Here is a 27,211-nt window from a genome sequence, read left to right as displayed (position 1 = left end):
CTGATTTCTCTTTCTCTCTCTCTCTCTCTCTCTCTCTCTCTGTCTCTCCCTTTTAGGTCCAAAAGCTGTAGAAGCTTATGGCAAAAAGTTTGAAGTAAAAACAGTTTCTGGAAAATTGCTCTTCTCTGCAGATGACAAGGAAGTGGTGGTAGGAGCTGAGAGATTAAGAGTTTTAGGTAATGAAATTTTCATCATGTAATTGGTCTTAGGCTACCATATGTATTTTTAAGGAAAACTATGGTGGTATGGATGGGGTGCTTGTCCCCTCCACCCCGCACCCCCAGGAGAATGTGTGTGTTGAAATTCTAACCCCCAATGTGACATGTGCAGGTGGTGGCTTTGCAAGATGATTAGGTCCTGAGAGTGGAGCCCTCATGAATGTGATTAGTGTGCTTGTAGTCAGTCTCTCTTGCTCTCTCTCCTCTTCTCCCTCTCCCCTTTCCTCCCTCCTTCCTTCCTCCTCCTCCTTTCTCCCCTCCCCAGCCTGCCCCATAGGAGGACACACTGAGAAGTTAGCAGTCTACACATGGAAGAGGGCCCTCCTCAGAATTCAACCAGGCTAAGACTTGATCTCAAATTCCTAGCTCCAGAAATTGTGAAAAATCAAGTTCTGTTCTTATTGATAAGGCCTCCCACCCTAGCCTGTGGTACTTTGTTGTAGCAGCCCAAACTGAAACAAATGATGTGTACACAAGTAAGTGAGGCCAGTTTCCTGGATTTTAAAAGCAAGGTAGTTGAACCTCCTTGGAGTCTGCTGGTAAAAACTTTTCATGCCATGTATCCTTTTGTTGCACCTTGCTGCCCTGAGATTTGGGCTGGGATGTGTGCTCGTGTAAAGAAATGTAATCTAGCACATACTATCCTCACAGACTAACAGCCTTCCTTGAAGCAGTGGAGATGTTATCCATGAAAAAACAATCCCTAGACCTGGTTCCAAATCAAGAATTATGGAGGAAACTTCTGAAAACTTTAGATTTGTATATCTAACCATGACTTACTAAATTAGAAGCCATGGTGGAAATGCCTGAGAATTTGATATTAAAAATGCTTGCAAAATTTTCTCCCATCCCACTGTTGGGGCTGCTGAATTTGAGCACATAGCAGATGTGTCTTGGGTGGCTGTCCACTGTGACTGTCCCACAGGGTGGCTTGCGTCCTGCTGCTAGAGCAGAACTGGCTTTTGACCACTGCTGTCACCTGCTAGGTGTACGACTTTGGAAGGATACTGACATCATTGAGCCAGTTTCCTTTTCTACCCAACAGGGCTAAAAACATCATCTCAAGTTGTCTGAGAATTAAAAGACTGTGTTTGGGCAAATGGTACTCGTCAATGGGTGCAGGTGTAGCTGCTGCTTCATCTTCTGCTACTACTGCTGTTTACACTAATCCTAGTCTTTCTTTGTCCCCTAAGAGGTATTGTAGCATAGTGGCTAAAAGCTCAGGTTCTGAGAGTAACCCACTCTGATTTTAATGCTGTTTCTGTTCTTCACTAGCTGTTGACCTTAAGTTATCTAACCTGCCTGGGTCTGTTTGTTGAGCTATAAAATTAGTATAATAGAATCTGTCTTCCCAGACTGTTGGAAGACTGAAGGAAATAATCTATGTAGAACAGTAAATTGGCTAAAATATTAAGTGCTCAGTAAATGCTAGCAGCTATTATCTAAAATTATAATTATAGGTTCTTTTGATTGAAATTATCTGTTCTCTGCATTATTATTTGCACCTTGCAACTTCTTTCACCTCCAGTATTTCTGTGTCCCTCCTGGCTGTCACCTCTGCCCTCAGTCAATCTGCTTGTCTGGTACCCCCCACCCCACCATTTTTCCCCTCCCCACCACCACATAACACACATTTATATCCATTTTTCTTGATGGAAGTCTTAGATCTCCAGCCCCAGTGTCTTCTCTGAATTCTACACGCCCCCCCCATCTGGATATTCCAGCCTCTAGCCTCTTAAAATAGGTTTTGAGAGCCCAGCATAGTCTAACAATGCACACACACACACACACACACACACACACACACACTCCACAACTCCCAATTCTCCTGGTACTGGCTTCCCTGTCTCTTTCACTAACCCCAGTAAGCTCCCCTGCTCCAGGCTCCTCAACACTTTAGCATCATCTGCTTAGCAGAGGTAGACGTTGGAGGAGTCTAGGGGGCAGAATAGTGGCAAGAATGCAGGGTACAGAGATGGTGAGGCAATGGACAGTCTCATGCCTAGCCTGGAGATTACCTGTGGTGTGATCTAGATACCTACCTTTGTCCTTCAGGCCTTTAATTTTTCCTGGCTGTAAAATGAGGGTTGTTATTTGTGGTCACGTTAGTGACATTTCACTTGGAGAATAATATGCGATGCAACCTGACACTCTCCATCATTAGCATTTGCTTTCTTTGTTGTAAAAATATAGAAAGAAAGCATCAAAATAAATACCACTGCTGCAACCAGTGCTTAAAGTATTTGGAAATGACCACCCCATAAATCTCACATCTACCTACTTGGTGAAATGAGCCCAGTGTGTTGCAGAAATGAGCTTCTCTCAGCTGGGATTCGACCATATGGTGCAGAACCAGAACTTTAGGCAATTGCATTTTCAGCTTAATGAGAAGTCTGCCTCTCTGCACTGCGAGACTGTATGAGCTCTTGGGAGGTTATTATTTGGATGCATATTTCATAGTAACATCTGACGCAGCTGGGTGTGCATCCTTGGTCAACCTCTTAGGATCCAAGTGACCCTATCCAAGTCTGCTTTCTTCTCTAAGCTTTAGTTTCCAACTGTCTAAAACAAAGAGGAAGGAACAAAATAAAGAGTGAATGAATATCATATGAAGTATAAGCAAATGTTATGTAAAAAATCATTTGCTGTAGTTGTCAGTGGACTAGGAATAAGCAGTAGGGACCTAAAATGATAATGCCTTTTGCATGTGATGGCTGTACTCATGGGTTCAGAACAATTTATAAAATTCTCCTCCAGACTGAGGATGTAGCTCTGCAGTCCAGCATGTGCCTAGCATGCAGAAGGCCCTGGGTTCAATCCCTAGTAGCACATGCACAATGTGTGCGTATACACACACACACACACACACACACACACACACACACACCTACCTCTGTATAGCCAGACCCACCTATTCTGGGACAGTGACAACTGTCAGCACATTCAAGGGACCTTGACTAGTATGGCAAAGGGACTAAAAGCTACACCTCTTAAAGAATGGTTCAATTATCTGGAAACTTAGCACCTGGGGAAGATATGGCAGGAGAAGAGAGACATAAATAAAATGTAGGCAGACTGTGGTTGCTGCTAGCAGATTTATGCATGTCTCTTTTGGGGTGTGGGGAAGAGAGAAGGTAAGAACTATGCAGTTGAGTAACTGAGCAGAAGCTTTATAGTTATGTCCAGCGTGTAATAGTGGCTTCTGTCTCTGTCTGCTGCCGCCTGGGATATGAGGCTCTGCCTTTCTAGGTATCCCTTTACTGCCATGTGGTATCTGGCTCTCAGCATGCTTGGGAGAACGAAATGGCAAAGTGGAAGTGGAGAGTGAATCTCACAGTGCGTGACACACAAGTAAACACTGGGTACCCTCTCTGGTTTTGTTGCTGATGGGGATTCTGTTGGTCAGCTTGTGCTTCATTAGACCCAGGAGAGCTGAAATTGTCCTCTGCCCTTGTGTGGTCACAAAAGAAAGTGGCTTAGAACTTCATAGGGGTATTTATGTATCAGACACATCTGGACTAGAACATTTCTGGGACGCAGCTGGGGCCTGTTCTACCTGTGTGCAGGTAAAGATCTCTCTAATACATGTGTTCTCAAGTTGGATTTTGGTAATGGAGAAATTGAAGGCCTGATTGATTCCAAGTATTACGGGGTTTCTTCCCCACTCACTGTGACAGTTGGTTCTCAAAATGTGGTCTTTGGATGAAGAGCATGAGCTAGGGACTACTTGTTAGCAGGGCAAACTCAACCCTTTTCCTAGACCTACTGAAATGCAGGGGTGCCGCCAGAGAGCATTTCCAGGGATTCTAACACTTACTAATGTTTGCATACCACTGACCTAAGACAGTCAGGGAAATCATTGTGCAGCAACTCTATTGTTACTTTTAGATGAGAATGGGTTCTGTTTTAGCCATGCAATCCCAGCAAAGCTACAATATAAACATAGCTAACTTACAAAATGTGTCCTCTATGCAAAGTGCTGAAGTCATCATTTACCATGGAGAAATGCACTTGATCTTCAAAACAATCTTAGGAGCACATAAGCTTGTCATTTTGAGTTACAGGTGACCAAACTGAGACACAGAGTCATACCACAACTTTCCCAGAGTTCCAGAGAGGACGCATGCCAGTCAGGACTGAATAGAGGCAGTTTCACCTGTTCTAGTCTGCACCTTGTTTCACAGCAACCTCTGGCTTCCCCAAACTGCACAGCACAATGGCATCATAAGAAACGCAAAGAGCATGGTGCAAGGGATTTCTGCCATCCCCTCCTTTTGGATTTTTCCCCCCACTGTTCCCACATTCCTCCAAGGTAAGACTAATTCCACCTATGTGAAGACTCTCCTATCATTTAGTCCTCATTTTATTCTTTTCACACTTCTATTGAAAAATCCCACATCTACAAATATTCTAGCTGTGGTTTCAGCATTTGCTTCATTTCAGATGACTCCCAAGTCTGTATTTGTCCTGAACTGCCTTCTCAATTCTAGTTCCAAATTCCCAGCATCTTGGACTCTACTTCCTCATATCTGGATCTTTGTGTCACTTCTACTTTATTGCTTGCATCTGTGCTTTCATCTCTTCCCAACTCCCTTCCTCTCCAAGCCCACATCCCTAATTTTCTTTAGGGGGCTTCCATTCTCTCAGTCTTCCAGGTCTTGCTGTCACTTGGATATCAGGTTTGTATGGTGTTTTTGCTATCCCTTGGGTTTTCTGTGTCACACGTCTATGTGGCACTGAAGAACTTAGCTTTAGAGTCAGGTCCATCTACTTAATTACCAAAAGGGTGTAAAATTAGTGTGCCAGACGAAGCATGATATAGTTAGCTTTCACTATAGAACACAGTCATTAGATACTGTACAGAAATGGCCTTTAGAAAGCAATAAGAACATGAGGAACATAAAAAGCCAGGGCATCTAAGAGACACATGCATTTTAACACCAGGGAAAACATGACTTTGGTTTTCATTAATGACCAATTTCATTGAACAATGAATTGGACATTATAGCATTTATAAACAAAGCATAATTATAAAGCACTATTCTAATTGTTAATTAGGATCTATTTATAGTCTAGATTCGTTTTTTAAATATGTCCTCTAGATGCCACTTGATGCTAATTATCCAAGTTACATTATTATCAACTGAAAAACATTTTTAATTAAATCTAAAGCCACTTAAATTAGCATAAAATTTATAGAAATTTGAATGTGGCTTGCTGCTGAACTTCTTTAGGACTCCTCAGATGATATATTTAGCCTTTTGAATTAGTTTTTGATGCAACTCTCTTGCAACCTGGCAGTTAAACTACAAGGAGGTTGAGTATTGTTAGTAGTGTTCATTCATTAAATGGGTATGTATCCATCCTCTGTGTGTGTGTGTGTGTGTGTGTGAGAGAGAGAGAGAGAGAGAGATTTCCAAGTCACCGCTACTGATGCTATGAAGATAAGAGATGCATGGCATTGTTCCCCCCTCACGGAGGATGAGACACAATGCAAATATCCAAGATCCCAAGAAAGAAATCAGCAGTCGAAGAAGGATAGAATAAAGTACTTATAGAATCCAGTTGGAGTGGGTAGGAGAATTTGGAAATCTTAAAACTTTTCAAACAGGGACCTTGGAACTAGGTTTTGGGTATAGAGTGGGGGAACTGTAGGGGGTACTAGCTTGGTGAATGGAATAGAACATGTTTAGCAGTCAGGACTGACTTCATTGTACGATATAAATCCAACTCAGAGTAAGAGCTTGGAAAATTTATTGCTTCATCTGATGGCGTCGTTGGCTACAAAGTAAATTAGGTAGTTCACAGAATGAGACCACAGCACAGACTCACTGTCTTTCTCTTAGCGTGTCTCAACTCTCTGCTTTCCAGTCTTATATTCTGTCTTCTGTTCTGCTGATGAGCAGAAAAAGTGTTTGTCTTCCAACATGAATCCACAGATGTCCTAGATGTTACTGTACTGGTCCCACTTGGACTCTGTCCCCATCCCTAAACCAACCATTGAGACCAAGGTGATGGATGGTATGTGTGAGTTGGTAAGCCTGGAGACCTTATCGATAAGACTATTGACATTGCTATGGCGAGGGGGATGAGTGACTGTGAATGAAGCAGAAGGCTGTTCTCCAAGGGAATATCAAAATGTTGTCATCAGAGAAGGGAGTAGGTACGAGGGAAAGAAAATTCCAAGTATTCGTCAAGAGCATAATGATCAAGGATACAGTAGGAGCAAATCGTAATAGTTATGCATGGCTCAGATATAATGTGATCTAAGACATCTTCCCGATGACTTTATAAAAATGCTATGTTCTCATTACCACTGTGTATAATAGAAGTTAGCAAAATGCACCCCATAGGCCAAATCAGGCCAAAGTTGCTGCCTAATTGTAAACAGTATGTCACTAGAGCACAGGCATGGTCATTTATTTATTGCCTGCAGTTGCTTTTGCACTACAGTGGCAGAGTTGAGTGGCCAAGACAGAGCTTAAAGGGCCAACAAAGCTTAAAATATTTGCTGTCTGGTTATTTACAGAAAAAGTGTGCTGATTGCTGGTCCTCCATTTTGTTTTGTTGTTCTTTAGGGTAGTGATCACAGTGTGACATGGCATATATTTATTTCTTTTTTTCCAACTCATTCTCATTACAGTGTAAGCTTCGTGACTGCAGGAAGTTTTACTTAGCAGAATGTAGACTAGTGCCTTGTGCGAAGTAATTGCTCAGCAATATTTGTTGCATGAATGAGTTAAAATAATTTGAACTTGGCAATGCCTTAGAACTAATCTGACAGTATAGCAAAAAAAAGGAAGGAGAGCTTGCACTCAAGTTAGAAGGATATTATACCTTTGTTGAGGGTTTGCCTACACTAAGACAAAAAGAAAAGAGGGAACAAGGGGGCACATCATCTGAGGTAAAACAAATTAAACTTGGCCCATACATGGGCAACTGAGACAGCAGACACTTTTCAGAGAAACAAGCAGATACTTCTCAGAAGATGTACAAACAATAGCTAGTAAATACGTGAAAAAATGTTCAACATTACTAGCCATTAGAGATATGCAAATTAAAATAACACTGAGATTTCATCTCACTCCAGAAAGAATGGCTATCATCAATAAATCAAATAACAAAAGTTGGCAAGGGTGTGGGGAGAAAACACTTCTACATTGTTAGTGGGAATATAAACAAGTACAACCAGAGTGGAGATCAGTATGGAGATTCCTCATAAAAACTAAAACTAGAAAATCTATTCAACTCCACTCTTTCCTTTCTAGGTATATTTCTGAATGAATTAAAGACAACATCTTACAGTTATATATCCATACTTGTGTTTATAGCAGCCTAATTCGTAATAGCTAAATATTGGAAGCAACTTATATATCCGTCAAGAAAAGAATGAATAAACTGTGGTGTTTATACACAATGAAGTCCTACTCTGGCATAAAGAAGAATAAACTTGAGTCATTTGTAAAACAATTGATGCATCTTGAGACAGTACTGTTAAGCAAAATAAATCAGACACATGAGCTTAAATATTACATGGTTTTTATATGAGAAACTATAAATAAAGTGCAAAATAAAAGATACGGAATAAAAATAGGACTTTTTTAGATGGGAAGGGTATCAATAGATGGAGGAAGAGGGTCAAAGGAGAGTGCAAGTGGATGAAAAAGAATTAAGATGTGTTGTGTATACATACTGACTCCGCATGGGAAATGTAGTCATTTATGTACTGCAGTCATGTTACTAATAAAAAAGCAAAATTGAAAAATAAAACTTGCCAAATTAATGAATCAGGAGAGATGGAAGTTGTGAATATCTTTCATCTTGTAAGCCTTCTTAGACAAGGATAGTGTCATTAACAGTAAGTCACAAGGTCAGAGATGATTAGGCCAGTTTACATATACTGGGACATAAAGTTTGACCTCCGCTTTGGAGAGGTGCACTAATCAGGGGGAAATGCTGGGCAAAAGCCCCCCCAAAGATGCTGACCGCTCAGTAGGGTCTGAGAATCACCCACACAGCCTTGAACAGATGGCGAGAAAGGAGCTGGCGGGGAGGGGTCCTGGAGTGGGTACCTAGAGGAGTCCACCTCATGCAGCCGCCGCTGTCAGCTCTCAGCTCCTCTCGCTCTCCGAAGGAACCTCCCTCCCGGCTAGATTTGCTGAGGCCATGGCTGCCTTCCTGTGCATCTTCAGGAGTCACAGGCCCTATTCCTTGTGCTTTGGCTTTTCCTAATCCAGCCTGCCTTCCACCGTCATAACACGAAGGAGTTTGAATGCTGCAACACAATTTGTTTCTGTCACATTGCGGCCATGGGACAGTGATCACGTTATTCATGTCACTTGGACCATGTGTAGGTTCTCAATAAACAACTTCTCCACCTCTGTCTTTGCTTTGCCTCTATCTTTTCCTTCTCTTTCTAAAGCATTTCCTCAGTGAGTAAAAGGAAGCAGGAGAGAGGCTGAAAGATGATGTTTAAGAATGAAGCCTAGTTTCCCATATAGGTTCTGAAAAGTAAGTAATTCAGACCCTGATCCTTGGAATGCAGGAACCTATGCATCTTACAACACTTGGATACTAAATCAGAAGACCTGAGACTCACCCAGACCCCCTCCCCTGCTGTCTGTTATCATTAGCAAAGATAAACTTCTGGGGATTCAACTCCTTGAAAAGAATTGCTGGTTGTATAGTTCTGCTGTGGCACCTCATTCCAAAGTTAGTCTATTATTTACAGGAATAATGTATTAGATCATAAAAATCCATTTCCCATAAATAATGCAGCAAGGAAGCCAAACATAAAAGAGTCTCAGATGAGCAGCCTCAACCTAATAAACCAGGGATACTTAATGAGAAAAAGCACAGTTCTACGACAGAGAAATAATAATGGGGTTTCATTTGAAATGGTGTTAGGAAAGCAGCTTTCATAACTCTTCAAAAATTTTTAAGAGATCTAGTCCAAAAGCCTGGGAGACGGTGTCACCTAGTTCTGTCCATATTTCCACCCGTGTGTATAAGCCTCATGAGCTGCAATACTGGAGCTTCATTCCCCAAGCTGCAGGAGGTGATTCCTGATGCAGGAGGAAAAAGCTCTGCTGGGCCCCACGTAGCTTTTCCTTCAGCAACAGGGAGATGTGATTGAAAAGGAACATGATGGACTCCAGAGTGTGTGTAAATGTCCACAGCTGGCCAGCAGCGCTGCCACTGCACACGCCCCATCCCTGTCTGCTCAGCATTGTCTCCTTCAGTACTGCCTGGAGCGGGGAGCCACCATGGACGTTTGTCTTCCTAGTTTGATTAAAGAGTTGATAGGACTCACCACTGGGCTGTTTTGAGAGAACCAATGACAGCACTCACTGAGGAGATGGCTTTGTTTTTTGTTGGTGGAAGTGACAAGGTTTTGCTTTCTTTATCAAACCACAGTCAATTTGCTTTCCGGCATCTGATGGATGGTTTTTATTGTCAAGAGTTTTCTTCTTGCCAGTTATGCCACTTGAGTGTATTCAAATGAGGAGATAAGCTTCTTTCAGGCCATCCTCAATGTCAAGAGGCTTTCCACAGAGTCTAGCTCTACTGTCTCCTTTGTTGTTAATTATATTAACTGTTGCAAAACATTCTTAAGCAGCAAAAGCCACCTGAGTGGAAATTTTGTTTTTCTTTCTTCTCTTCCTGTAGAAGGCAGGGGACTGTGCATATTCCACAGTGACATAAAGGAAATTAATGAGATGACAATATGAATAAGAAGCTCTAGTGTACAGAATAGGGAAGGACGTTAACTTTATTCTCTTTATTGGAAGAACTTCAATTTTATTTGCTTATTCCATTGGGAGACAAGAGAACTACAGTGTGGTCTTAAGCCCATACACTCCCCACACCTCACACACTCACCATGTGCTCTCCGTCTGCTCTTCCCTCCTTTTGCACTCTTTCTAAACTAGAAGTAGTAAGATGGAAAGGGTGAATCCAAACAAGGGAAACACGGAGTCAGGGCCCAGAATAAAAACAAATGCCCATGTTGAGATGGTAGAATGGTTAAGTCAACATCAGATTCAGACACAGACTGCCTAGATTCCACTTCTAACTCTGATGGTCCACCCTTAGATGAGTTTCTAAGCCTCTGAAATCCTCAGGTTTGCCCTCTGTCAAATATGGATAAGAGTAACTATGTCATATACGTAAAGTACTCATCATGAAAGCAAGCATGCAATTGGTGGCCCAATTATTTATGCCTATTATTGTTGTTCCTTCTGCAAATTCCTACTGAGTGGCTTCCATACGACTTCCATACAACATTCACCAACCACCACATTCAATGCAGAGATGTAAGGACACAGAAGAGAAGATGCCACCAGAATTGGTCTCTAGTAGTGAGGGTGACGCATACACCCAGTGAAATGACACATAGCAGTAAATTTTTTGTTGTTGTTTAAATTCTTTTATTGGTACATTTTAGGTATACAATACCTTTACACTTATCATTGGTGTTTGTACCTGTACATGATGTATCTTGGTTCTTATTTTTTCCCCATTACCTGTGCGCCCTTCACCCCTCCACCCTTCCCTATTTACCATACTTCGTTTCCATTTTTTTTTCTTTTCTCATAATTTTTCCTTTCTATTCTTTCCTTTCCCCTTCCCCTCCCACCACCCCTACCCCTTTGGACCTTTTCCTGTTTCAAAGTATCAATTATTAGTTATTAATCCTTTTAATCCTTATTTTCACTCTATGTTTTTAAAAACTTAAAAACGTAAGATAGAACTTGGGTCTAGTCTGTGCTGGGAACAGATAGGAGGTCGAGCTTGCCATGTTGAAACTTCCTAGAGGAGAGCTAAGGGTGGTTGTCAGGAAAGGGGGCAGAGTGTAACTTAGCAGAAGCAAAGGAAAGAGTAACAGGCCTCTGTGTAGCAGGATTAGCCAGACTCTGAGCACAGCTAGTGCGACAGAGGAGGTGGGGTGAGCAGACATTGCCTTTTCCAGCAGATGAGCACATTAGGATTTCTCTTTGGGGAAGGGATTGTCATTATCAGCATATAGCAAACCGGAATTGCTTACTTCCCCAAAAGCTGGAGTCATGCATGTTTCAGAGATCTGCTGGAGCCTCCTGAGGGCTTTCCCTTTTGGCAGTGTTCTCTGCTGGGTGTACTGAAATAGTAATGGAAGTATTTGATATTGGCTCCATTCTGCAAGTCAAAGAGAAAAAAGACAAGTATAGTTTGACTCAGATTTTATTTATAACGCAAGAATTTTCACTGTTCAGGAAAGAAAGGAAGTGATAGCCACAGGGAGCTTCTCCATGTTACTTAAACTGTAGTGTAGGTGGTTCTCCATTCAAAAGAGATTTGATCACATTCAGTAAATGTTAATAGAGATTTATTCTGGCCAACTGCTGTGCTGACCAAAAGACACACCCCAGGACACTGCCTTTCCGGAATCTACAGCCAAGCTGGCAGGGTGAATGTTTTAAATATTTATACAAGAAACAATGTGTGGTATCCTGGGGTCAAAGGCCAAGGTACTTGGAAACATAAACTTAGAAGATGTATTTCATTTAATTTACAGGTCAGGCAAGTCCTCTTGAAGGAAGTGATGATTAAGACTGGAGGGATGCTTTAGAGTCCATCAGCAGAGGCTTGGAGAGGCTCAGTATGGCTGTTGCAGGCACAAAATACAGTTCCTCAAAGTCCTAGCCTTTTGTGTCAGGAGCGATTCTACATAATTTGGGGGAAAATTATTTCACAATTGAAATTATGTCGAATTGCTCCCAACACTTTTGGAACAATGTTTTAAAATTCCAACACAATTGGAAGATAGAGACCAAGAACACCGCCCAGATGCAAAAAAAGAGAGGTCCTGCTTGTAATTGCAACATTGTTAAATATTCATTTTAGGTATACAATACAATTACCTTCATCATTGGGAACTTGCACCTTTACATAATTCATCTTCGTTCTTATTTTTGCTCCATTCCCCTGCCCTCCCTTCAAGCCCTTCACCCCTCCCTATTTACAAAGACTTTGTTTCCATTTTTTCCTTTTCTCACACTTTTTCCTTTCCCTTCTTTCCTTTCCCTTACCCCTCCCATTTCCCTTACCCTTTTGGACCTTTTCTTCCTATTTCACATTATCAATTATTCATTTTGATCCTTATTCACACTTGCAGTTTCTCACACTAGAGAAACTATTCAGTATTTACACATGTGTGTCCTATTTATTAGGAGTATCGCCTCAATGTGCATCCATTTAGCTATAAAGGTCTCTAATTTCACATTCTTTATGGCTGAGTAGTACTCCATCTTATAAAAAAAAAAACACATCTTCTTTATCCAGTCTCCACTTGTTGGCCAATTGGGCTGTTTCCAAGCTTTAGCTATTACAAACTGTGCTGCTATGAACATGGGTGCACATATATCACTGTGGTATGATTCTTTTTATTCTTTGGGGAAGATCCCCAGCAGAGGAATAGCTGGGTCAAATGGGACCTCTAGCCCTAGTTCTTTGAGGTATCTCCGTACTGATTTCCACAGTGGTTGCACCAGTCTGCACTCCCACCAACAATGGAGCAGGGTTCCTTTCTCCCCACAGCCCCGCCAGCATTTGTTATTGGTTGATATCTTCATAGCAGCCATTCTTTCTGGGGTGAGGTGGAATCTCAGTATTGTTTTCATCTGCATCTCTCAAATGACCAGTGATATTGAACATTATTTCATGTTTATTTGCTGCTTTCACGTCTTTGTCTGAGAAATGTCTGTTCATTTTAGGTGTCCATTTTTGAGTTAGGTCTTTATATTTGGAGGTCTGATTTTTTTAAGTTCTTTATATATTCTAGATAGTAGTCTTTTGTTTGAGGAACAGCTGATAAAAATTTTTTCCCACATTACAGGTTGTCTCTTAGCTCTATTGGTTGTTTCTTTTGCAGTGCAGAAGGTTTTTAATAAGATGAAATCCCAGTTGTTGATTCTTTGTGCTAGTTCCCGTGCTACTGAGGTTTTGTTCATAAAGTCTTTTCCTATGGCAATGTCTTCAAAAGTTCTACCTAACTTCCAGCAAGTTTAGTGTTTCTGTTTTAATATTTAGATCTTTAATCCACTTCAATTTTAGTTTAGTGTATGGTGAAAGATATCGGTGTAGTTTTAATCTTTGGCAGGTTGAAATCTAGTTTTTCCAACACCATTTATTAAATAGGCTATCTTTCCTCCAGTGAGGATGGTTGGCTCCTTTGTCAAAGATGAGGTGGTTGACTATATGTCTGGAGTTGTTCCTGCAACTTCTACTCTATTCCACGGATCCTTGGTCTGTTTCTTTGCCAGTACCATGCTGTTTTTATCACAGTGGCTTTGTAGCATAGTTTCAAGTTGGGGATTGTGATACCCCCTGTCATGTCTCTGTTGCCTCAAATTGCTTTTGCTATTCTAGGTCTCTTCTGGTTCCAAATGAATTTTTGGTTTTCTCTAGTTCTGTGAAATATACTGTTGGGATTTCAATCAGGATTGCATTGAATCTGTATAGCTGTTTTGGAAGTATGGCCATTTTCACTCTGTTGGTTCTTCCTACCCAGGAGCAAGGGATGTCTTTCCATTTTCTTATATCCTCTTCAATCCTCACAGATTTTTTTTTTATTCATAGTTTTTGAAGTAAGGAAGACTAAGACTGTTGGCCACCTTGGTTTGGAAAGAGCCTTTGCTTTTAACATATTTCCAGCAAGACATGGTATGTGAGAGGCCAGGGCCAAAGAAGTAAAAAGAATTTACCAACAGGAATGTAGAAAAGTTAAGAGATTATTAATATGTTACAAGAAAGCAGCAGGTGAGTCTAACTGAGAACCATGACATTAGGGTGAAAGGATATTTTTATATTTGATTTTAATCTGAGAAGGCGTCTGGAAATGTCGTCCCAGGAATGCTCCCATCAGGTCATGGGATTTTTATTGTCCATCCTCTCAACTTTAAGGATAGCCAACCCACTGTTGTTTGAAGACTCACATGATATTTTTGATCCACAGGGTCCTGTGCCCTTGGCATTGCTAGAAACAGTCCTTCCCAGGTAAAATTGACAAATGTATAACGATTGACTCATGTTAGTGATTAAGGAGATCAGAATAAAATGGATATGTTTGTACTTGAGAGGGATTTTTGATGTTATATTAGGATAGTGAAGAAATGGTATCCCTTAAGACATGACAGGCATTAGGTGGTTAGGTCATCTGGTAAGATATGCATAGTTTTTGTGCACAGCTTATAGAGAGGAAAGTTAATATTCTCCTGCAGAGTTATCACACTACTGCAATATGGCCTTTAAAGAACAGTGATGAAATAACCATGATTCTCCACACATATGTCATAGAAAGGAGAAAAGTAATATATTTTCCTCACCCATTGGAAGACTTATCTCTATAACAAGGAGAGATTAAGAAGAGAAAAGCACAGGGCCAGGGATTTAGCTCAGTGGTTCCAGCACCTGCCTCTTAAGCACAAGGTCCCAAGTTTGATCCCTGGTATGGAAAAAAAAAAAAGAAGAAGAAGAGAAAAGCACAGCAAATTTAGTCAGTATGCCTTCTGTGTGACACAGAAGACTTTAGAAATCAATACCCAAAGAAATGGAGAAAACTGTGTTTATGCTGAGGTTTACAAGGAGATCTCATCTAGGCAGAGTGGATTATCAGGGCCTTTCTGTTCAGGTTCTTGTGGGCATATCTGTGTCTTCATTCCTTTCCTGAGTATGAGGTGAGATACCTGTCACATGAGGGGAAAAGCGTGAGAGAGGATCAGAGAATGACCTTCCTTAATTGTGTGATTTTCTTCAAGGGACAAGGCCTTCTGCTGTTTCCTCAAATATCAGTGTACTATATTTTGGGTTAACAGGTCTTGAACCCCAACAATCATATGCATATAGTAACAAATATATATATATATTTCTATATTGTATGTTTTATATGTATACACATTATGAACATTTCTTATATATGTGTTATATGTATGTATATTATGGATGTTAGCTAAAATATATTTACATATTATGCATATGTATGTATGTACATGTGCTTATGAATCTGTTAGAAAACCACAGAATTTAGTGAGCAATGTGTGCATGTTACAGTGCTTAGAGTTTATGTTTAGGGTAGTGAGGAGATAGTCAAGGGCTGCAAATTGGGGAATGGCCAGACCTAATGGCTCTTTTACAGTACACTTTGAAGACGATCAGTCAGGGATGCTTTAAATAGATTTGCTAATTATGAGGCTAGACACAGGCATTGACTTCAAAAAGATATCCCCCAAAAGAACATCATACATCCTGCTCTATAAGACTTATAGCGCTCACAAATAGTTCAAATTGCTCTTCTTTACCCTCAGCTTTAAGGAAACAGGTCCAGCATATGAGAAAGGATTATCCTGGTTAAAAAGAGCTCAGGCATACCTGATGAGCACTGAATGCTGTGCATTGTTGTTCCCATTAGGTTGCTTGATGTGAGCTGATCAGAGGTCAGAACACACTTGTATCATGGGCTTGTGGGAGAGATTGCATTTAACCAAACAAAGGGGAGAGCCAATATGAAATCAATATGCAGGATGCCTGTGAGCTATGAAGGAAGGGAATGTGCTTTTCTTCTTTGGCTATTAAATGCATCTCAGCTGCCAGGGAAAATGACTTTCCCTCTTGACTTCTGATCTGTCTGGCTGACTGGTTATTGGAAGAGTTCAGGCTCCAGCAGTTCAGTTGTATATTTAATGAGGGTGTCCTTGCATGAGAGCCTGAGCAAGTTCCTCTGTCTTCATTGTTCCTCCCAGGACTCCAAAAATGTGTCTCTCCTTAGCAAATTGTGATCAGAGATTTCTGGGGGAACAAAGAAAGGGACCTGGGCCTTGGCTTTAAAAGGCAGGAACTGTGCCTGCCATTGGACATTTATTCAGGTGTATAAGATCTGGAAAATGGACTTAGAGAGATTCACGAGCAAGTGTCCCAGAGAACTGGAGCCACAGAAATGAAAGGAGAGACTCTATCGGGAAGTGGAGATTCATATTCACTCCTGAAGATGGTGGAAACCTGAGAAGCTGTTCCCACTGGAAGTGACTGACGTCAAAAAAATCACTCTTGATCTTGTGATATAGTCTTGTGAACTGAAGGGTAGTGTGAAAATGTAGTCCTGTCCCCTCAGCACTCCAAGGATAAAAAAATGACTTGTGAGACAGAGGTTGAACCAGCTCTCTGTTAAAATGGCCCCCTTCTGCTTTCTCTTTCCATTTCATTCCTGCCCTCCTTTCCTTCCATGATTTTCACAGAGCAATTATACAAATAAGAGAAGCCAGTTTTGAGTAAGGTCTGTGCTACTACAAATTCTAAATGAAGTAATAATCCGCAAGAGCTAATGAAATCCTAGGGAATTGAATGTAGGGACACATCTGCATAGTAGCATTTAGTTAGATCGGGATACTTGTAGATTCTTCTCCTACCATCTTATTTGATCCAGAAAAATAAACTGTGATTCTATATCGGTCAGCTTTCCCATTTCTGAGCTAAAATGCATGGCACCCACAGTTTAAGAAGAGGACTAGTTTGGCTCATGGTTTCAGAGGGTTCAGTCTGTGGTAATCTAGCTCCACGATAGAGCAAAGCAGAAGGTCACCTGCAGAAGAAAGGTGCTCAACCTGTTGCAGTGGAGAGGAGAGAAAAAATAAAGATCCCTAGACAAGGATATAGCTTTTAGAGGCATGCCCCCAGTGACCCACTTCTTTCAACCAGGGCCATCTCCTAATAGCACATTCAGCTGTGAACTCATCAATAGAGAAGTCCACTGAGGAGTATAGTGCCTCCTTGATCCAATCACCTTTCAAAAGCCTCACCACTGAGAATGTGAGGGCACATTCTAGATCTAAACCATAGCAGATTCTCAAACACTTTACATTGGATAGTCATTCTAAAACAGGGATTCTTTCCTTATTTTCTGCCATGAACCCCTTTGTCAAGTAGATAAATCCTTCCCAGAGTAGTATCTTTAACTGGGTCAAAAAATGTCCAGGATTACCAACACCACTTATAGACAGTTATCACTGCATAAAAAAGAACTTAATGATATAATGTGTTTTTCCTTGTTAAACATTTTGAAAGATCTAATTATAGATCTAATAACTAGCACCATTTGAAAGTAGTGATGAAGGTAACCAATATTTTGCTCTATGTAACAAATTGACTGCGATATGAAATAACCTGTGTTATAACCTATTGGTTTTACAACATGAGTAGTTATTGCTGCATATTATTTCCAACATTCTGATGAGAAGAATTACTAGCTGTCAGTTAGAGATGAGTGAAAAGGACAGTGTAAAGTTTGCCTCTTTAAAGCTCGCAGACTGGCTCAATTCTGTCTATAAATAGATTCTTTGTCCACAGGTGAGGTGCCCTACCCTAATTAAGGTAAATGCTTAGTGAGCACCTAACACATGCACTCATTATGCATGGGATCCAGCCAGAGTACAAGACCAGAATATGAAGCAAAACCCTGAAATACGTCGACATTATTTTAGTATTTTGGACCACGTGAGGGGCCTCCTGTTTTATGTGGAACCTATGTTGAGGTTAACCTGGAGCTGGCAGGGAGGGGATGTTACAGTACCCTAATAGTGATTCTCAGTGGAGGTATTTGGGGTGGTGGTACTTGGAAATGCCTAGAGATGTCTCTGATTATCATACCTTGAGTTGGGCAGGGCCACAGGTATCTAACTGGAGGAGGGAAAGGGTGTTTCTCAGCATCCTACAATGCACAAGACAGCGCACCAACAGCAAGAGTTAACAAACTGCCCAGCCCTGATTTTCAATCCCGCTGTGGTTTGGAACCTGGAGGCAGAGAATAGATATACAGAACACTGATGAAATGCTGCTTTAAATACTTTTATATGTCCCTGGTTCTTTGCCCACTCACCCTTTAGAAGGTTACATATTCTTCTTTCCCATTTCTTGAGGTTGGAGATTAATACTTTCTCCCTCTCCAGTCCCTGGTATCAGGCCATGCACCCAGCAAGTGAACAATTATTGTTAACCACTGGTAAGTGTCAGCCTGCTGTCTCTTTAGCCTGATTGTTGGCTTCAAAACAGTGGCAGAAACAAGGAACTCCAGATGAGCACTCTCCAGGGAAGGCTCTTTGGAATGAGAAAACAGAAGTGACACAACTGGAGGTTTGAATCCCTGCTTCCCATGGGAGCAGTGTGAACACACTATTTTTGTCATTGAAGCGGGAAATGGAAAAGCCTAGGAAAGGTAGGCCCATTTCCACTTGATCCAGCCTAACAGTTCCCTTGTTCATATAATCTTATAGTTGAAATTAATTTTCAAAGGGATTTAGAACATTAGTGACATTTCTTAAACACCTACCAGATATTTAATATTGCTTTATACACTGTGTATTTGTAACATCACTTAAGGCTTGGTTTCCTCTTTCCATTGAAAATCAGAGCTGTTTCCTCTGTAACGAAAGCCTGGGGTAAAAGGTAAGTCAGACCAAAAATCCTGGGCACTGTAGTTGTTGTGGTTTGTATCTAGATGTCTCCTCTAAGCCTCATGTGCTCACAGCTTCAGCTTTCTGGAGCTGGCTGGGTCTAGGATGTATGGTACTGTGATTAAGGGTGTGTAAATATGGACTAAGGATGTGTAATACTAAATTACTCCACTTATTGGTTTAGCATAGTTCCACGTGTGGATAATGGCAAGCCCCGCCTGGGTATGGGTGGCACCACTCAAAAGGCTGGTAGTTTGAATGGGATAAAAGGGAAAGGGAAGCTTTCTGCTTGCTGCTTCCTGCCTGCCTTGCCATGGACTGTTTCTCCTCTGCCATGTCCCTGTACCGTGCCATCCTGCCTTGGACCCAGCCAATTATGATCTCCCTTTTTTTTGTTGTTTGGTACTGGGGATCAAACTCGGGACCTTGGGCTTGTGAGGCAGGTGGTGGAACCACTGAGCTAAATCCCTGGCCCGACCCAGCCAATTATGAACTAACACCTCTACAAACTGAACTGAAATAACCTTTCCTCTTTTAACTTTGGGTGCCAGGTATTTATTTTGTCTCAGCAATGAGAAAAGTAACTAAGACATGGTTGCAAAGCTTCATGTGATCACAGGTGGGGCTTTTGGGAGGTGATTGGATCATGAGGGGATGATACTCATTGGTGAATTGATCTACTCATGGGTTTATAGCTAAATGTGATATTGGGCGATGAAATCTGGTTGGAGAAGGTGGGTCACTGGGGGTGTGACCAGAAGGGTCTCTTTTCCTGCTCCTCTTATCTCTCTCTGCTTCCTGACTACCATGCCTTGAACTGTTTCTCCTCAGCCATACCCCTCTGCCATGTCACCCTACCTTGGATCCAGCTGACTATGGACTGAAATGTCTTCAAATTGAACAAAAACAAACGTTTCCTTTAAATTGTGGGTGTCGGGTATTGTGCCCCAGTGACAAGAAAGTGACTAAGACACCGGGCCTTTAAAACGACGAGGGCTAAGGATATGGCTCAGTGGTAGAAAGCATTTGACTAACATGCACAAGGCCAGGGCTCCAGGCTCTCGCACCGAAAACAAGTGGCACAGGCTAAGTTGTGTGTTACATGCTTTAGAATTTCCTACAGTAAAATGTGTAGGATCTCATAGTCTTATTTGTTTCTTTAAAAGTCTGCATGTTGCTGAAATCAGTGATATTTCCTTCTCTTCCCTTAAGGCTGATTTGACCCAGTCTTGAAATGACTCCTCAAGTTATGATCAATTGCTCTGTGGGAGAGTGATTTTGGTGGGGTCCCTGCTTCTCTAACAGTCCTTTGCTCTGATGGATTAGGGGGACTGTCAGCTCCATCCATTTAGTGAACTTCTCTTTGAGCTGTTTCCATTTGTCATGAAAATCTGGAAGCGTTTTTGCATTAACTGAGTAAGAAGGTTCAAAAAAAATGAGCCCACATTTATTGATTTGTTAGTGTCCAGTGCCCCTAAAATTGGGCCTTGGGGTGAGATTTTTTTTTGAGAATTATGAGAAAACATAATAAAAGAGATTAACAGACCTCAATGGAAGTTGTTTTTAATCTTAATCATATTTAGTGTAGTCTTCTCACTTTAAGGAGACTGACGGAGAATTCCCTGAGTGCTGCCATTTGTCACTAATTTTAACCTTCCTTCGCAGGTTGAAGAGCTGGTTTACCTTTTACTTGGTGTTCATGATAAATCTGAACCATAGTGTGGGCAGTGGATAGATAATGCCTCTTTAATAGATGCAGGAATTAAACCAAGAATACTTAAAGGGCTTACGGTCGCAGAGTAAGTTTGGTAGAAAATCAAGATGAGAGCCCCAACATTAGAATATATTAACAGCTACTATGCTACAATGTGTAATTTTTTTAAAACCTAAACAATGAGTTACAGGTTCTAGTAGTTACATTATATATTCAGCTGTATAATTATTGGGTAAAATGTAGAAGCAAAACTGCAATATGGGAAGGCTACATCCCATCATATACAGAAATGTAGTGGTAAGAGCCAAGAATGACTTGGTTGAATTATTAAAACATAGAATGGGAAATAAACTTGGAAATTGAAGATGGAAATGTCTTTGGCCAAATCCAGAACATGTTGGTAACTTCTCATTTAGAAATTATTTCTATGTATACAGGAGTTTCCAGCATTTGTCTCATTGCCAACCTGAACACGGACTGGGATTTGTTTTTTGGTTTTTGGGTTGTTTTTTTTTTGCTTAAATTTTTTTATTGGTACATTTTAGGTATACAATACATTTACATTTATCATTGGGTGCTTGTACCTGTACATGATGTATCTTGGTTCTTATTTTTACCCCATTACCTGTGCGCCCTTCACCTCCTCCACCCTTCCCTATTTACATAGACTTCGTTTCCATTTTTTTCCTTTCTCATAATTTTTCCTTTCCCTTCTTTCCTTTCCCCTTACCCTCTCACTTCCCCTACCCCTTTGGACCTTTTTCCCTATTTCAAATTATCAATTAGTCGTTTTAATCATTTTCATCCTTATTTACACTTTCAGTTTTCACACTAGAGAAACTATTTGGTGTTTACACATGTGTATCCTATTTTTTTCACTTGAGAGTATGGCTGCTATCAAGAAATCAACCAATAACAAATGCTGGCGGGGATGTGGGGAGAAAGGAACCCTTCTCCATTGTTGGTGGCAGTGCAGACTGGTGCAACCACTGTGGAAATCAGTATGGAGATACCTCAAAGAACTAGGGCTGAAGGTCCCGTTTGACCCAGCTATACCTCTGCTGGGATTTATTTTTGAAATAAGAGATAATAAAAAAAAAATGGATCAGGCATCCCTGAGCACTTACAACTCATTCACATTTGATCAGACAACATCATCATACCAGTTTTTGACTTTTCCTTCTACAATTCTAGTCACCAAATCACAAAAAAGAAGTAAACATTAATATTATAAAATTGTCTACTCAATGAGAGAGCTACATGCAGGCACCATGTTTGATTTGGTGAAGAAGAAAAGGGAGGAGACAGGATAGGCATGCCCTAAGAACACACCTGCTTGACCACAAGCAGATTTTAATACAGAGTCATGGTGCTGTGATGTGGTACTGTAGAAGGGGGACTCTAAACAAGTTGGCAATATTATTGAGCCTTATATGTATAATGGTGTCATTGACTTTGAATTCTCATAGTCATATATGCTCATTTCTCAATGAATGTATTTTATCATAAAAATTAAGTCTCTAAAACCTTCACTTTCTTCTTCTGCAAATGGAGATAATAATAATATCTAACTCCTAGTTTGTTGGAATGATTGAATAAGGTAATACAGGTAAAGAGCCGAACATATGCTTATAGTCAATCATTGTTCTCATGAGAACCTTGAATGTTTCCTTTATGTTACAGTTAAATGAGTACTTAAAACACTAGTGCAAAATAATATTTAAAGAAATTCTCACTGCCTAATAACATATCAACTGTACAAACTTGAGCAAAAAAATTAAAAAACCAGAGTAATACTGATCAAAAATCTTCTGGAACAGAAGTTCAGGAATAGTGTTCTCTGTCAAGTGAGTCACAGACTGGGGAAACACTGGGCCAAGCATGAAATCATTAAGGAGCCAAGGATTGCTGATAATCTTCAGAGCATATTAAGGAGACAATAGATGGAAGAAATCACTACAACCACAGAAAAGTGAGTTTACACTTTGGAACAGTGTTTTTACACGGGTATTCAGCCCCTTGTCGGGGGCCAAAGAAAGAATTCTCCTGGGAAAATTGCTAATAGCAAAATCATACAGTACTTTTCTGCATGTATCTCATCAAATATAAATAAACTGGCCCATGCGTATATGCCATTACTCCTACATGCACACACCCATTTCAAGGAATGATAATGTAGAACAGCTAAGAGAATGCAAAAAATAATAACTCAGCCCAGTGATCTTTTTCTGTAAAGGCCCACATAGTACTGTTGTTCGGATTGGGGACCATCAGATCTTTGTTGCAATTTCTCAGTTTTACCATTGTGGTACGCGAGTAGCCATAGTCCACACATGTCATCAAACAAGTATGGCTGGGTTCTAATAGAACTTTAATTACAAGAACAGCTGGCAGAGTGATGGAGTAGTGGATACCTGTATTCCCAGAACTGAAGGCGGCTGAGGCAGAGGAATCACAAGTTCATGTCCTGCCTGGGAAACTTAGGCAAGACTCTTAGTCTGAAAATAAAAAAGAGCTAGAGATGTAGCTCAGTGGTAGAGTGCCAACTAGGTTGCCCCATGATTATAGTTTTCCAAGTGCTGATTTAGGCTATGGTTCTGTTACTTTGTTATCATTCAAATACCAAAGACTATAAAACTATACTATGAGAAGTGTGAGCATCGGTTGGTTCAACATTGAGTTCCCCATCTTCTGCAGTTCCTGACCCATGACAAGTGCTTAATCGATGTTGGATGGATGGATGGGTAGATCTCTCAATGGATAGACAAACTGACAATGGCTGTGGTTAAAGTACTTGACCTATATTATATCATTGATGTTTTACAATAACCTGTAAAGTGGATACCATTATAGCCCATCAAGTATTACTAGCATGCTATAATCCTGGACTTGTTAGTTGCACAATCTTTTATTTTTAAGTTGCTCAATCTTAAACGAGTCACTTAGGTTATTTCCCTGCTCCCTGCTCATATGGATGTTTGTGAATCAAAAAATACATATGAAAATCTCTGTCAACTGTACAGTGATATTCAAAGATTAATTATTATTTCAGCCTAGCTGTAATATCCCTGAACCAACGGAGATAGTCCAAGAGAATAAGATTTTTGTTAGGTCTGTATTGACCCAATTTTCTGGGGATCATCTGTGGGGTCTACATAGATAGCGTCTACTATTGCTTATCTATTGTATCCCTAGAGCCTTGGGTAGCACCCTATCCGTACCAGACACTAACATTTAGGGTGTTAAGACAGTAGTCTTTCTTCCAGATACTGGGATATACATTATAAAATAATGGAAGGTTGCTTTCATACTTAGCCCTGCCTTGAAAGCTTAAACATTTTCATGATAGATCAGAACAACCTGGTAATTCATCTTTATTTCCTTGTATACACAGCGCATTCCATTTAAAAAGAGGCTAATGCATTTATGTTAAAGCATATGGATTTACAGCCCAGGTTGAAATGTATTTCCTTCCCTTAATCCTGTTTAGGGAAAGGGAAGAATCAACTGGCATCAGGTTAGTATTGACTAACTGTCACCTGAATTGACAAAGTAGCACACGATACACTTAGCAAATACTCAAATCAAGCTAAAAAGCTCAGTGGATATGGGTTTTGACACTTGCTTTTTTTCCCTTAAAAGATAATCAGTTCAATATATAAAAATATTCTCTTTGGTACTGAATAATTCAGATTTCACAGACTTGAATTTTTTTTCTTTAGTCTGTGATATTGGTGCTGTTTATAGATGGAGAAAAACACTGTAAGAGGCTCACAAAAATGTGCTTGCTGTTCTGTTGGTAAGAGGCATGCTAGATGCTCTCAACCACATCTTACACAAATTCAGACCAGAAGAACACATTAGAGCGTGCATGTTTTCATAGCTCTTGAATGCTGGAGAAAATTGACTAGCTTCATATGCCTATGGATTTCCACTTTATATTGAGCAGGTGTTTGATCCTGAGTCCTATAGGAGTCTTGGTTACTCTCAAAAGAGGTTTCTTTGTATGTAGTTGGCAATAGTTCTCTCTGTTTTCATAGAGTGTTCAGGACAGTTGAGACAGAATCTTCCACCCCACAAGGAAGATAATGAATTCTTCAAGTGCTTCTGATAGCCAGTGACAAAAACAAAACTAATCCAGTTTAAGGGGAAAATTGTAAATGCTAAATGGCTGTCTTATCTAACTGGGAAATTGAGATCTGGCCAAGTGTGACACTTCTTACATCTCTCCCTCTGCCCAGGTTTCTCGCAGGCACCTCCTTAGCAAACATTCTATCAGAAGGAGGCATTAGAACCACCTTTCTTCAGGTCACCAGCCAGTCCTTGAAAAGAACTGATGAGCCCACTTTGGGCCACATGCCCTTGGACCATTCGCTTGCTCTAGGGTCCCAGATATTCTGATTCAGCGGCCTGTGTCACTTTGCCCTTTGTTTTGAGGTGGAAGCAGGGTAATAAAAGAAATAATTTTTCTGTTTGTGGTACTGGAGGTTGAACACAGAGGCTGGCACTGAGCTATACCCCAACCCTTTTTTATTATTATTATTTTGAAACAGGATCTTGCTAAATTACTAACTTGCCCAGGCTGAGTTTAGATATGCCTCTGCCTTCCAGAGTGCTGGGATTGCAAGCATGCGCCACCACATCCAGCTCATAATTGTCCTTGGATTAAAAGGAATAAAGGACGTTGAACAGGCAGACATTGTACCTGTCCTCCCTTCCCTTTTGCCTCATATGCAGATGTGACATCTTATTTAAAGACTTTTCTTCAGACCTTGTTTCTTGCTGAGTCTGGAAGATTTACAGTGATGAATGGCACAGTTAAATGAAAGTTCATTTTGTATTCTCCTGTCTTCTTTCTATAGCCCTACCTGGTTAAAATCAAGCAAGAGTTTTGGTGGCTGTTGTGAAACAATGGAGGCAAAAGGAAATGGGAAATCAAGGCTATTACAGTTGCTATGGCTTGGATTTAAGCAGCAAAGTGAAGTAATTGGAAAACCTCTACCATGTTTGAGAGCCTTTCATTCACTGAGAGAGGCCAACTTTGGTTAAGGCTGCTCTGGGACAAAGACATTCAGCCCCCCTGGAGTGTTAGACATAGATGTAAGGAGGTGAGGGCATTTTTAAAAAATCATGGAAACATGTTTAGGAGGTATAGTGATACCTCAGTTCACATACACTTTTATTTGCAAACAGTTTGGTTCACAGAGCAAATTGGCAAAATTTTATTTTTGTTTGCAAACTCTGCATTGGGTGACAAACACAAATGCGGCCATCTTTTTCAACATTGTAGAACAAATTAAGTTCATGAACCTAGGTACAATGTACATAGGGGTGTGTTGTTTTTTTTAATGAAAAACAGAATGCACTCCAGCTGTGCTGTGGGAAAGGTAAGAACACTCATCACAAGGTTGTGAGAAGATAACTCATGAGCAATCAATCTACATTAGAGTATTATGAGACCTCCAGCCAGAAAGCTGTTATAGTTTATATCTAGATGTCCCTCCAAAGCCTCATGCGGTCATCAGTGGGGCATTTGGGACATGATTGGATCATGAGGGCAGGATATATATCAGTGGATTGGTCCACCGATGAGTTTATAGCTAAACGTGATGTTGGGAGGTGAAGCCTGGTTGGAGGAGGTGGTTCCTGGGGGTGCAGCCCAGAGGGGGCTGTCTCCTTCCAACGTCCCTTGTGGTCTCTCTGCTTCCCACTACCATACCATGAGCTATTTCTCCTTTGCCATCCCCTCTGCCATGCCACCCTGCTTTGCACCCAGCTGACTATGGACTGAAATGTCTACACACTGAGAGTCAAAATAAGCCTCCACCTTTAATTTAGGAGTGGTGTATATTGTGTCTCAGGGATGAGAAAGTAACTGAGACAGAAGCTTCTGGAATGGAGGTGTTTCTTTTGCCCCTCAAGGGACACCTGACTTTTTTTTTTTTCTGCTTTGCTCTTTTTCTTATTTTCTGATTGAGATGCTACCTCTTTCAACATGGCTACCAGCCCAAAATCTATGTAAGGAAGTTATAAAGGTGAGCTCTGGGACTAGTTTGTCCAGGTTCTTATCAGAGCTCTGTTATGGAAGATGAAAGGGATAATGTTGGTAAAAGCACTTGCTGTGATTCTCAGCAAGTATTAGGTGGTGTTGTCTAGTACCGATCTTCTCCTGACACTGTCCTCTGTATTTAGTTTCAGTTGTTAAATTAGAATCTGATTAGTCAGGTGCAATCAGGTAGCATTTTTAACAGGACCCCATAGACACCTTTCAACAGAGAAGTGGCTGTGAAATAGGGTGTGCACAAAGTCAGTGAGTCTGTGGTGGGCTATCGCTGGAGAAGGAAATTTATAGATCTCAAGTATAAATTTCAAATTCATAGTTGAAAAACTATCACACTTTGCAAGGAGTTGCAAACCTGGATTCTGCAACTAGATTTGCCTGTGTTCCAATTCCTGGTTCCCACATGATTCTCTGTGACCCTTTTTTGGACTGCAGTTTCCTCATCTGGAAGCAAGGATGCCATAGCACTATGCATTCTGTAGAAGTAGAGTGTGGATTAAATGAATTAATCTGTGAGGTGCTTTTTAAGAAAAATGTCTGGCAAATAGTAAGCACTCATTACATTTCACCAATTCACATAACTTTTATTCTTTCAGTCTGTTTCTTAGCTACCGCAATAACACACATTGCATCCCATCATTACTGGGCTCTTCAATAATTAAGGCAGTGTATGGAATGTAAAAAAAAAAATACTATGGGCAGGCCTTCCAATCAATGATCCATTAAGATCAACTCTGAT

General features: G+C 40.7%; 1 protein-coding gene across 6 annotated transcripts in view; it reads left to right on the top strand.

The window, feature by feature from the left end:
• The window catches only part of Sgcd (sarcoglycan delta), a 959,917-nt gene that overhangs the window by 798,982 nt on the left and 133,724 nt on the right, over positions 1 to 27,211 (top strand). For 5 of the 6 annotated variants that reach the window (XM_004836500.3, XM_021240731.2, XM_087194523.1 and 2 more), the window contains one exon: positions 57 to 176. The exons of the other annotated variant lie outside the window; for it this stretch is intronic. In XM_004836500.3, coding sequence (XP_004836557.1) covers positions 57 to 176 — 120 coding nt within the window. The remainder of the gene's footprint in view (positions 1 to 56; positions 177 to 27,211) is intronic. 6 annotated transcript variants of the gene reach the window in all.

Source organism: Heterocephalus glaber, unplaced genomic scaffold (assembly GCF_053883595.1).
Source record: "Heterocephalus glaber isolate CG9 unplaced genomic scaffold, H.glaber_assembly_v1.0 deba00001606, whole genome shotgun sequence".
Classification (NCBI taxonomy): Eukaryota; Metazoa; Chordata; class Mammalia; order Rodentia; family Bathyergidae; genus Heterocephalus; species Heterocephalus glaber.
Note: the sequence above shows the minus strand (reverse complement) of the source record. Positions and strands in the feature narration are given on the sequence as shown.